The sequence below is a fragment of the Dermochelys coriacea genome, chromosome 4 (genome assembly GCF_009764565.3).
Source record: "Dermochelys coriacea isolate rDerCor1 chromosome 4, rDerCor1.pri.v4, whole genome shotgun sequence".
NCBI lineage: Eukaryota > Metazoa > Chordata > Testudines > Dermochelyidae > Dermochelys > Dermochelys coriacea.
This window is the reverse complement of record NC_050071.1, coordinates 90,326,404-90,339,918: the sequence shown is the minus strand read 5'-3', so window position 1 is coordinate 90,339,918 and position 13,515 is coordinate 90,326,404. Positions and strand designations below refer to the sequence as shown.

Genomic DNA, 13,515 nt, shown 5'->3' with positions numbered 1-13,515 from the left:
AATAACAAACTTTCTTACATGGTCATATAATTAATTGCTATAATTGCCATAGGCGTATTATGAGATCACAAATGGGAAGGGGAGGGGTCCATGAGTGTCATTAAAATCTGGCTAAGAAAAACTTTGGGAATCCCCGCATTAAACTAAAGATCTATGAAGTGAAACTATTTAAAATTGCCACCATGTCGGAGTGTCTTTGTAGGTTTTGGTATAAACTCACCGCCTTGTGTATTTGCATGTGGTGGATGGTAAATACCAGCACAGTACAGGATCTGATAGCGCTTCAATTCTTCACACCCCACCTCTAGTTCCATATTTGACACTGCATTTAGAAATTAATTATCCTGTCTAAACAATAAAGCTCTCGTAAATTGATGACATAGAAAAATCAACTCCGCTACTTACCTTCGTAAAGCTGAGCATACTGTGGGAACCCTGCTGCTCGTAGCCAATCACATGCTTCCTTAGCCTCAATTTCTGGAAGAGAAGAGGAGCAAAACACCCTCTGGTTAGTCATTTGCAAAGCAAAAAGTTCTTTTGTAGAATTTCCTTTGCTATGGTTACAAAATGAGCATGTAAATATTCAGCAAAATCCTAGCTGAAATATAGCTTATTATTCTCCAAGCTTTGTTGTTTCAGGTTTGATCTGTCTTTCCTTTTGTGACCAAACACATCTTCAATATTGGAACTACATTAATACTCATCTCATATTTACAAGGTGCTCAATGCCAATATTTAAATAAAACAGATGAATGCTGCTGGTATTATGGATTATTCTGTGCAGGTTTTGTTAAAACCAGAGAAACCAGGGTGCAATCAACGTGAACAGCATTAATTCAATAAGTCATGTAATCTCTTGGCACAGCTATTCTCTCTAGTCAGAAATACCTAATAAAGCTTATAATACCCTGTGCTTTAACATCATGTAGATAATACTGATAGATCAAAAGCCTAAGAACAACTGACACATTGTGTTGCAGCTCACTCAAGCTTATATTTACTACTCAGTTAAAACTGAGTAGCACTGGAGGTATCCAAGCCATTTATGAATTACTCGGTTTGTAAGCAAATTATTCTCCCCAACTAATTTTTTCTTGCCCTCCACCCAAAAATCCAGTACTCTTCAAAATGAAATAATTCACAAATATGCACATGACACTGGGAGAACGGAAATATATATACTGATTAGATGTTATATTTTCTTGTCAAGCATGTCAATATACCTAATTAATTTGGGTTCTTTATCCCAGAAGAAATAGAGAAGTTAATGTCTCAATAGGTCACAAGCCAGAAGAATGTAATGGATGTTAAATTCAGCTCTAGAAGAGCATCAGTTATGGATTAATCAGAACAGTATGGAGCTAGAAGAGCTCTCTTTCAACTGACAGGAGAATCTGAATCTAGTTTTGCTCTTCTAAATGCTCAGGACAATGATAAATTGGGAAATATTTTAGTATCTTGCTTAGAATTGATCATATCTAGGAGGTAATGCTCCATAATGAAAACTAAAAGGACAATATTGGTAATTCATAAACTGTTACAGCTTGTTAACAAAAGAATCAAAGGGCAGGATTCGTACTAAATTTGGTTAACCAGAAAGCCAAATTTAAAAATTCAGCAAATAGTGGTGTTTTACTGAAGCATTTTCTCTTATCAGAGGCTTCAAGTTTATGGTCCATTTTTACTAAAAGAGATTAATCTCAAATTGATTAAGTTGGGCAAGTGGAGAAAAAAAATCAAAGCCAATTGCTTTGATGTTGAAGATAATGTGCAGGAGATCACTTGCCTTTTTAAGCTCTGCATATATGCATTGCGAACCTAATAGGGTACATAGAAGCACGGTCTTTGCTTTAACTTTTGACAATAACAGCTAATACAGAAATAAGAATTTGAAACTTATTGATGTGAGAGGGGGAAGAGAAAATAAACTAACTCCTCTGTTCCTGCCCAGTCCTGTACTGTTCCAGAGCTATTCTAATACATGTAATGTGTTTGGCTCTTTAACATTTTACTTGATCAAACAAGTGGTGAGCAATCAGAAATTCTTAATGTTTATCCAGCCTTGACTACATTCAGGACTTCTTGATGGGCCAGAACAAAAAGGCTTAATTAGACACAAGTGACTAGACAATTTTGCCACCTACTTTGACTAGATACCATTGCTATCAATACATGCCAGGAGTTTAATACAGTTGCTTCAGAATACGAGTTACAGCACATTGGTCTGGTAGCAGTGGACTTAAAACAATGCCTCACTTGCATACTTAAAATCATAGGATGCTTTTGGCACACATTATAAAATATTCCTAAAGATGCGCACACAAAGTCAAAAGAAATTGTGAGACTCTTTTGGGTCTCCCAAACAATTTCACTTACTCGGAGCTTCCAGATATACTGCAGAATTAAAAAGTAAGAGCTTTCTGTTTTGCTGAACATAGTATACCGCTGCTCTGCTAAGATGCACATCCAAATCAAGACACTAAGGAGAGCAAGAGCACAACATTCAAGATAGACAAACAGTAAGAAATCCCTGCTCACTAACAAAGACAGGCAAGTATTTGTGCAACTTGTGTTTGTTCATCTTCGGATTAAGGGACCCCATGAGAACGAGCACGTGCAGCCATGTCCACCCAGCTGTTCAATAAGAAAAAAACAACAACTTCATTTCCAACTATAAAGCATAAGAAACTTGGGGCTTTACTTAGTGCTGGATTTTAATTTAGGCAGAGTCCAGTGGTACGTGAAAGGATGCTGAGAAAAATCCCACACAAAGTTATTTCGAGACTCTGGTCTTGCTAAGGGCATGAAAGGCAACAACAAAATATTAATGGCCTCATAGAAAAGAGGTTCTGATGCAGTGACACATTAAATTATTAATCTGAAAAATTCTTGAAAATATTTAAAAAACCCAGTGGTTTCTCATTTTCATAGGTTAGATCCTGCAGTATTCACTGGATTCAATAGAAGTCTTGCCTGATTAAAAACTATAGAATTGGCCAGGATTTAAAGTATTTAGGTGCCCACAGATGTAGATAGGCACTTAGTGGAATTTACAAAAGGATCAATGGGAGTTAAGAGCCTAGGATTCAGATTTTTAAAAGATATTTAGGCACTGCAGAGCTCAGTATTGCAACATCTAACTGATTTGGGAGCCTAAATCTCATTTTTCAAAAGTTATTTAGGCATTAAGAAAGCTAAATCATGTTCTGTCAATTCCAGTCAATGGAATTTTGGTTCCTCAGGGCCTAAATCACTCATGAAAATTAAGTTTAGACTCCTAAATCAGGTAGGTGTTGCAGTACTGAGGGCAGCAACACCTAAATACTATTTCTCAGGGCTTTGGAGCTGTGCTCTGACTCCGCTCCAGCTCCAGGCAAAAACCTGCAGCTCCACTGCTCCGGAGCTGCTCTGTGCTCCAGCTCCGGTCTCCACTCCAAAGCCCTGCAAAATTTGGCCTCTAGTTATTCTTGTTTTTTCCGCAACAGCAGCAGAGCTGTTATAAAGCACCCGAATGCCTCTAAATCAAATAGGTTAGAATAGCTGATGATGGATGTTAAAAAGTTTAATGGCAGCATTCATTTAACCCACAGACACTGTGCTATCCCAAATCTCTCTCAAAGCATTCTGGGAAACTATGGACCAGTTCCTTTGCCCCTTTCCAACTGTTTTGCACTGCAAATCAGCTGGAAAGCTGCCCTAAAAAGGAAACCAGGGATTCCTCTGAGGTAGTGGAGTAGCTGGCTCTATGACACCTACTCCTACCATTCTGCGAAGAGCAGGTCAGGGAGGAGCATGTAGGCAGTGAAGCTGAGTGAACGGTATGCCAGCAGATCCTTGGCTGACAGAGTGAGTGGTTCCTATAGGACAGCTCCAGCAGGCAGAACTCTTTCATTACAATTGGCCCAGGATCACAGGAATAGAAAGGTGGCTTAGGAGGCATCTGTCCCCGCTTCAGCATCGCTAGGCTCTATCAGCTAGAGGATGACAAGCAATATAGAACATGAAGTCTATTCAAAGAGATTTAAATACCAGGCTTTACAGTATGAGAATCCAGCATCTAGTTTGTGCTGAACAAACAGCTTATTAAACTGCTGATAACAGATCATTTTCACTGCGTTGCAAAGCTTGTTGTCTTACAGAATAATGAATAAATAGATGGAGAGCAGCCATTCCTGCCACAAATGAAGTGCGAGCCTTACAGGAAAATAAAAGGTTTTAGTTAAAAATCAGTGTGGAACAGCCAGGGTATTTTGTCCTGGGCTGAGGACAACTAAAGCCCATGCCCAGAACAGGTTTCAGAGTAGCAGCCGTTTTAGTCTGTATTCGCAAAAAGAAAAGGAGTACTTGTGGCACCTTAGAGACTAACAAATTTATTAGAGCATAAGCTTTTGTGAGCTACAGCTCACTTCACTGCATCCGATGAAGTGAGCTGTAGCTCATGAAAGCTTATGCTCTAATAAATTTGTTAGTCTCTAAGGTGCCACAAGTACTCCTTTTCTTCATGCCCAGAACAGTTTCTCCTCCCAGTCAGAATGATCACCACTGAGGCTCTTGGCATCCCCAGCTGGAGGTGAAAGGTGAGTCCGTATGAGTGCTTGTCAGAGTAAACGTGGATGGCTGCATCAGTGCCTGTCTGGGTGCTGGGGCTCAGAGACAAAGGGAAAGGAAGGAGCTGATGGGAACGGCCACTAGGATGATGCTGATGGCAGCTGCTGTCTGGAGGCAGCTGCTAAAGGCAGAGGGACACCTGGGGCCCTGCTTCTACATCTTTACCCGAGCCCAGAAAATCCAGGTTACAGGCCAGAGCCCTGATTATAAATGGATTTCTGAGCATATCGTTGATGAGGGCTACCTTAATTAGAAAAGGGACATCAGTGGAGACACAGGCAAGGAGGGAATTTACACAAATGATTTGAAACCATCTGCCAATCTGCTTTAGTGACACTTGTGTATAAAAGCCCTCACAAAATGTCCCACAATCAGATTACCCTGATGAGCCACATGCAGATCGCCCACCACTGGTTTACAGTCTGACAGACAAGTGGAGTTCCTACACTGTCTGTCACAAGGATGTGCCATTTCCTTTTAAAAATAAGAAGTCTGCCACTAGCAATAGATTCAAATGCTCATGTCAATAAAAAACACCCCATTATTTTAAACTACAAAATTCAGTATTTTCACAAGGCAAGAAATGGAACTTATATGTGGCCCTTCAGACAGAATCTGCCCTGTGCTACTTCTTTTTAAGCAACAGAAATCTTTTGGTGAGAAAAACATTTTTTAAATTTCCCAATACACAAGAAATTATTTTAGAAACTAAAAATACAAAGGAAACACAATGAAGTCTTTATTCTTGGGCTTTCTATCAAGAAACAGCAGGCAAATGTGTTAAGGAGGAAACAGGAAATTTTTATTGGAAACAGTTTTATTTGTTAGTCTGTTTCACAAAGCAGACCTATATGTTTAAATTAAGGTTAGGAGTTCCTTTTGTGTGGAGCTGGGAATCATTAGGCCACATTTACACGTTTCCTGGGGTGTTCAGATGACCCAGTCCTCCTCCAAAGCAGTAAGTACAAACAGGAATTCTTAACCCTCCCTTCATTTTGCAATGCTAAAGCATCAGGGCAAAATCCCTTAATTCTCACATCATTTGACACTGAGATTTCAAAATGGAATGAATGCTCAAGAAGTCTAAAGACTTCGCTTTGTTGGTACCAGATTATAAAAATCAAAACTGTATGTAGCCTGATTCAGAAGTTAATTTCTTTTTAACAGGAAAATTCACAACAGTTACCATCTATTCTGAACACAGGAAAGAGTATTTTGATCTATCCAAAACTTGTAAATGGTTTGCAGGTTTTTATAATTCCCATGAATCCATGAACTTCTGGCAAAGGTTTACAAACTGGTACTTTTGCAGCCCCATGCAACAAGGTGCAAACCTCATACACCTGCAGAAAGACATAAATCAGCTCCCTTTAAGCACCAAACAGAATATAAGCAATTATTCCAAGCAGATGGTTTTCCCTGGCTTGAACTCAGACACCCTTATGGTCTTATTCACTCCTCTAAATATCAGTGAAGCACTGCTTATCACTCCTTTTGGTTGCATCAAGGTGGCTGGTTTTACAGAGCTGCTATGAAGTAGAACAGAATCACCGCTGTTTAATATCAGCAGATCTCACCAAAAGCTTGATTTCGCTGCTGAAGATCAGAGCCTGGAACAACCCTAGCACATAGATACTTGGGGAGGCTGTGGGGAAAAAAATCCACTTACTCTTTCCTTAATCCACAAGCAGACTAAAAGTTCTAATTTAGACTCCCTTTCCTGCCCAAAAAATATTTTTTGCAAAATAGTTAACAAAATAACCTTCATGGACTAGCTACCACAAGAAATCTATGCCAAGATGTACGTTAACCAAAACTGACTCCCCCCATGATGCCTCGTGATGTCAGATACTAGAACTGATGTCACAATTACTTCAATACATCGAATTCTCTAAGATGCTGGATTTATATTGCATGGATGCAGCACAAAAGGATTCTGCTCCTCACAGTTTTCCCATTAAAATGGTTAGCATCTTAATTTTTGGCACAGTTTGGGAAAGTTTCTGGTCAATACCAAACCAGTGTCTTGAACTATTCAAGAAGTTCTGACCTGTCACTTTGCAGAGGATTTGCAGTGGCTCATACCCTGGCAGAAGATGTCCCACGTTAATGACTGTCCCCCTTAGGATGCAAAACAACCACCTCAGTGAAATTTGGGAAGCAAACATTTTTTCTGTGTATTTGAATTACAAATATTTCAAATATTATGAAGTTAATCACGGATGCAACATCAGGTTTGATCAGACCATTATAACACAACCGGTGATTTCCATTCTAAAGTTACCTTTCAGGCCAGGATCACCACATCCACAAATTCTCTTTCATAACCTCAGATAAAGTTCTCAAAACTACAGTTAACTTACTTCTTAGTATGAATGCAGCAGAAGAACTAACAACTCAGCGCGGTATACCTTCCAAGAAAGCAACATTGTTTTTTGGCAAGTGTCAGTTTAAAAAAAATAAACAAAACTCCAAATGTATAATGAAAAATAATCTTAATAATAAATTATCTTAATATAAATATTGAAATTTGTTAAAAATTTCAATGGACAGTCAAACAAAAAAATACATAATTCTGAAAAGCCAGACAAAGGTTCTTGCTCAAAGGTTGATTTTAATAGTGTTAATCCATTCTTATTATAACAGTGATAGAACATTAGAGTTAAACTTAATTATACCCTGTCCCTTTTATGGCAGGTGTACACTACTGATAAACTTTTAAAAACATCATGAGCCAAATTCACCCCTGATTAATGCCACTGACATTGGATGAATTTGGCCCTTGTGTTCAATTTGCAGGGTCTGAAGAAAAGCTAAAAATACAGCCTTTTCCTGAGGTTTCCTCCCTCTTCTGCATCTTCAGAGACATACAAGAAATTTTTGCAAAATGACTATTTTTAATACACCCTCAAATTTCACTTTGCTTCAACCTATTTTGATCTACATTCACCAGGGGTTGTGTCAATCTCCATTTAACTCTGCATGCTTCAATAGTAAGTCAAACTAAAAGATGCCTGTACAGATTTCTTTGATTTTCATGATATTTCTTGCCAAACACTTTGAGAAAAAAAACAAAAACAAAAACGTGTAAGGTCTTTGAAAGGGAAGATGTGTGGCACCACCTCCTTTCCGTTCCTCAGATTAGCAATGCCTGGGGTTTTCAAACAAACGTGCTGCTTTCTAATAATAAAAGCCCTAGAAGGAGGAGGGAAAAAAAACCCACTCAAGTATTTCTCGATGAGCTGATGACAACTGAAAAACACTCTCCCTGTGTTATTGACTGGCTTTGTGTCAAGCACTGGAGGGGATTTTCAAGTTAGGGAGATATTTGGAACCCTGTCACAAGGCTCTAACTATGCTGTTCATGTTATGTATAAACCACACCACATTTGGAGAAGCAACAGAAAATGTGTGGAATTCATTGTGGTAATAGAGGGAGAAGAAAGTAGAATGAAAGGAACCAGATTTTTAGGATCCTCTTTTGGGATCCTATATTGATGCTTTCTCTGAAAGCCTGAGTACAATTTTTAAACAGAACTTTTTATAAAGATACCAGCCCCCACTACTTATTCAAAGTCAGAATGAGCAGCTCATTTCTATAGCTGCTGCTTTAAAGTTTACTTACTTGCATAATGATGACAGCCAAATTTTAACGTTAGTTTCCAAATTCATTAACCAATCTCTGTTTCTTAGCTCCATTTACTTTTTCCTAAAAATTATATGAAGATAAATATAATAGCTTTTATTGCATATTGATGATAGCGAGCAATATATGAAATATAATATTGACCTCATGCATCAAACTCTGATTAACTCGTGCTCAAAATTCTCTTTTCCACAGTCTTTGGTATATAAAATTATTTCAAATGTTTTTTCAGGCCACTCTCTCTCTCTCTCTCTCTCTCTTTTTTTTTTAAAAGGACGTCAATTAGTAAAGAAAAGGAAACAGATTTTGATAGAAAACATTTCAGTTTCATTTAAGACCTGATCCAAAGCCCACTGAAATCAGTCTTTCCATCACTTCAAAGGGCTTTGGATCAGGTGTTAGCATAGAGCATTCCTTGTTTTCAGAAGTGCAAGGGGATAAAGGTAAGAAATCGCCTTATGTTCCCTCTCTTTCCACATAGATTCTGACCATGACTGGGAACAATCGAGCTTTTAGTGGTTTATGTGATCTTCCCAAATCTGGATAAAAATAATAAACCTGACATTGCAAAAAGTGATCACTTTACTTTCAAATTTGTCAATGGAGCAAACTGATGTGTACATGCAAAAAGAAAAGGAGTACTTGTGGCACCTTAGAGACTAACAAATTTATTAGGGCATAAGCTTTCGTGAGCTACAGCTCACTTCATCGGATGCAGTGAGCTGTAGCTCACGAAAGCTTATGCTCTAATAAATTTGTTAGTCTCTAAGGTGCCACAAGTACTCCTTTTCTTTTTGCGAATACAGACTAACACGGCTGCTACTCTGAAACCTTATGTGTACATGGTTTCCTTTTAATAGATTGGAAGGGGGGAGGGAGGGAGAAATAATATCATTGCTGGTATTTTGGCACTACTCACTAAAGGATACAGACCACTCACCTGTACACATTGTTTCTCTTTATAAAGATTATGCACAAAGCCTGCAAGCATGAATATGTCTCCTCTGCCTAATCCAACACAGATTTATTAGCAGTGAAGAAGCCAGAAAACCCCATTTTATTCTCCTTGAGACACTGTCAACACACACCTCACAACTCACAATAAAGCATAGTTGTACACCAGGAACATCAGCGATTCACATATATTTATTGCATGTTGGCCACATTAACAGTGAACATCCCTCCCTTCATACAAAGAGGGCATGAAAACAAGTTAAAATAAAGTGTAATCTGATTTACACTTTAACTTTGTAAAAGAATCAAAACTTATTTAACCAGTTTGTTTAGAATGGACTATTATAATCTGTAGCTTTCCTTTACAATAAACTATTGTGTTCACGTGCTAAAGAGGTTCTCTCAGAGATTTTAAGGAAGGGCTTAAGATGTGGGGACATAAGCTATCCAATGAGCATCCATGTGAGAAAAGGTATGGAAAAAAATTTGGACACTTTAATTTTTATCTAGCCTGACTATTGGTCGAATGATAGGATAGGGCAGTGGTGGACAACCTGCGGCCCATCAGGGTAATCTGCTGGTGGGCCACGAGACGTTGTTTACATTGGTCGCCCGCAGCTCCCAGTGGCAGAGGTTTGCCGTTCCCGGCCAATGGGAGCTGTGGGAAGCGGCGGCCAGTGTGCACTGTTTCCGCACAGCTCCCATTGGCCAGGAACAGCGAACCGCAGCCACTGGGAGTTGTGGGCAGCCATGCTTGCGGACGGTCAATGTAAACACTCTCTCGCGGCCCGCCAGTGAATTACCCTGACGGGCTGCAGGTTGCCTACCGCTGGTATAAGGTGATGGCATGCTAAGTATTATTAAGGAGGAAAAGCAGACAGTCGCCTCTTGTGCGTGGCCACCCAAAGGAGCCATGCTGGCAGGTTCCAGAGTGAGAAACATCCAATCCTTCTCAAAGGATCTTGGAACAGAAGTGGAGAAGAAACCTCATCCCTGTTCTCCACTCTCGCAAAAGTGCCTGCTTACTCTGGCATACACTGGGACATACACTGAAAGATGAACATCAACAGAACTGCCCACAAAGGCAGCAACAACAGCCGCTTCCCCCGCCCCCGCCAAAAATCCCAACCTACAAGATCCATAAGCCTGCATAGTCTAGGCCAAGGCCAAGGCTAAACCAAGAACTTGTTCTGCAAGCAAAAGGTCAGCAAGCAAACTCAGGTTCTAGGGGGGGGAAAGCAAGAGTGAACAAGTTCCACAGCCATAGACCCTTCACTGAGAATGCCTGCGTCAGAGCTCAAGATTTTAGATCTAGAGACCACTGAAAGCAGCCCCCAGATGATTTCAACTGTCACAATGGTGACTCAGAAGAGAAGCTTCTGATCTCTAGCTAGTCAGGTCTCACTACACCTGTCTTCAGCCTTGCCAATACAGGGGCTATTCTATGAGTGTACAGGGACTAGCATAGCGGGGTCCCAACCCCCAAACTGGGCCTGTAGGTGCCACTACAATATAAATAAATAATACTAGTCATGCATTACCACACAATTTTTAACTACATAGTCACATACTACTTTTCCCCACACATACATGATCATCAGAATTTGAAGCCAGGCCCTTCAGATCTACTGCACAGACCTCTTCCATTTTGGTTACACTGTTATTCTCAATGGGGACTAGCCTCTAGAGGGGAACGTGACACACACACTTTGCCAGTGGTTTACACAACTATTTGTGAGAGAGTGGATATCAGGATTCCATTTCTGGATCTAGAAGAAGTTTATGGGCTAGTGGTTAAAGCAATGTTTCTTGACAGGCCAGCCAAGCACACATTTTTTGCCACATTAATTCTGAAAAGCAGCATGGCTGAGTGGACAAGACTTAGTTCTGTCAGATTAGGGACCTGGTCTCTATTCCACTTCTGAAGAAATGCTCAATAGTAAGGGTTTTGAAAAAATATAAACACCTGTCAATGGAAAAGATGAGTTTTGAAATTATGGTCTCCTGGCTCCCAGATGGATGACCACTCCTTAAAACAAAGGCTATTTGGACAGAAACTCTTTTGGCTTGGTAGTGCTGCAAGACAGGGAGGCTGATTCACCCAGAATATGGCGCATATTGTGAAGTACCCTTGAAAGGTCTGGGCCCTAAACCATACATACTTTAGGGCTTCAGTATTTTAAATTAGTGTTTGGTGCAACCACTCCCATTACCTAAAATGTCTCTTCCTTCAAGAGACATTCATTTAATATATATTTTTAAAATGAAGTTATATAGTTTTGATTGCTTCCCATGAAAATTGCTCTTTTAAGAGGCCATTCCTTTAACAGATATCAGAGTGGGCTATTTAATCTGAAGACTAAAAACAAGTTAAAGATAAAAGTACAGATTTTTATTATGGATAAAAGCCTTTAGACATGGCTGATAAACTCAGGAGCAGTTCCTGGAAGACAGCCTTGCTCACAAAAGGCACTGCAAGGCTGAGATAAGGTAACTTCCATAGTTGCACTTTTAACATGCCAGGCGATAAGTTGGCTTTTCTTGGAACAAGTATTTAGGAAATAATAGAAACTTCAAATATGTTATGGAGAGAGTTATAATAACGGGTTTCAATGGAGCCAAATAAAGTCCACTTGAAAAATACCTGGCTTAATATTATCAAACTAAAGGCCAAACCTTGTATCAAGTAAGAACTACAGAAGGGCCTAAATGCAGTGGAGACATTGATCTGTTGCAGGGGGACAGGGAGATTTTGGCACATCTGAAGAAGAGGACTTCATCCAGTGCAGGTGTAACACTGACAGACCCTGGTTGTCAGTGGGCGGGATCGAACGTGGGACTTCTGGAGCTTAAAGCATGAGCCTCTACCACATGAGCTAAAAGCCAACTGTCTCTGAAGAAGTGGGGTTTTTACCCATGAAAGCTTATGCTCAAATATATCTGTTTGTCTTTAAGGTGCCACTGGACTCCTTATTGTTTTTGTGGAAACAGACTAACACGGCTACCCCCAGATAACTGTCTGTTAAATGAGTCTGCTCTACAGCCTTAGCTAACTCTCTCTTAGTGGTCTTGGTGCCACTAGATGGGACAGAACATCACACCCAGAAAGTGTGTGGGTTACACAGGCTCTTATTGTGTATGAGGAGCTTGGGGTGACGGAAGCCACTGCATCTGTGACACTGGCCATTTCCTCACATAGCAGGGACATACAAAAAACTCCACGAATGTAACCCTGAGGCTGCAGTAGTTGCCATGGAATAGCTCTCTGGGGGAAGATATGTGTCCACTATAGATTCCAACAGATCTCTTCTATGCGTGCTCTCGTCTGTGTGTGGTCTTCAGCTGTATGCAAAGAAGAGGATTTGGAGGGAGATTTTCAAAAGCACCAAAGCTATTTAGGCCAACAAATCTCAGAGAAAGTCAACAGTCCACCTAAATCCCTTGGGTGCTTTTGATATTCTCCCCCTTGGCCATAAATGGGCTAGCGTGGAATTATTTCTGGGATGAAATGTCATAATCCCATGTCACCCAACACTATCGTTCTCAAGAGAAAGACATACACCTCTGTTGGAGCTAGGATACTATTTGAAAGAAACAATCCTTCATAACAAATAATGCTTAGTACTTTACACAGTTCTACTCATCCACAGATGTTAAAGTGCTTCTTAAAGGTGTGTATCACTATCCCCAACTTTAAGATGGGGAAACAGACAGGGAAATTAAGTAAGTTGGCTCATGGTGATATAGGACCTGATTCAACTACTTTTATACGTGTGTCAAGCAATACCTTATTTCACAAGTAGTCCCATTGATTTCATTGGGTATATTTGCAGAGTAAGGTAGGTCAGCATGAGCTCCACAGCAAGCAGAACCAGGAAAAGAACCAAGACTTCAAAGCTCAAGTCCTGTGGCCCATTCATGCATCTCATCAGTGATGAAACACAGGTTGTGATTTTCCTCAAACAGCAAAAGACTAAAGATATATCATAGCAACTTATTCCAGACTCAGAAGCAGTCTCTTTATTGGAGACATAGTATTCACTAGAGGGTGAAAGAACAAGTTAAAAGTTGTGGTCAGATCTTTGGACTAAATAACATAACCCACTCCACTAATTCAGTCAGTCAGTCTCTGTTGGAAAAGCAACAGCCTTCACATTCCTCTATATTCCTCAGCCTTGGAGTAAAAAATAAACAAGACCATTTTGACATCTTGAACCACACAGAATTATTTACAGTCTACCTTAGCCTGCTAAAGCACAGGGATAAGTCAGAAATATGCCTGGAATTGCTAACTCGTTACTGGGATT

At 39.9% G+C, this 13,515-nt stretch overlaps 1 protein-coding gene across 4 annotated transcripts in view; it reads right to left on the bottom strand.

Moving 5' to 3' along the window:
• DLC1 (DLC1 Rho GTPase activating protein) overlaps positions 1–13,515 on the bottom strand; it is a 380,903-nt gene that overhangs the window by 38,351 nt on the left and 329,037 nt on the right. For 3 of the 4 annotated variants that reach the window (XM_038399289.2, XM_038399290.2, XM_038399291.2), the window contains one exon: positions 406–477. In XM_038399289.2, the coding sequence (XP_038255217.1) occupies positions 406–477 (72 nt within the window). Of the gene's footprint in view, positions 1–405; positions 478–8,233; positions 8,277–13,515 lie in introns of those variants that run through there. The other variant, XM_038399292.2, reaches the window with a different exon arrangement.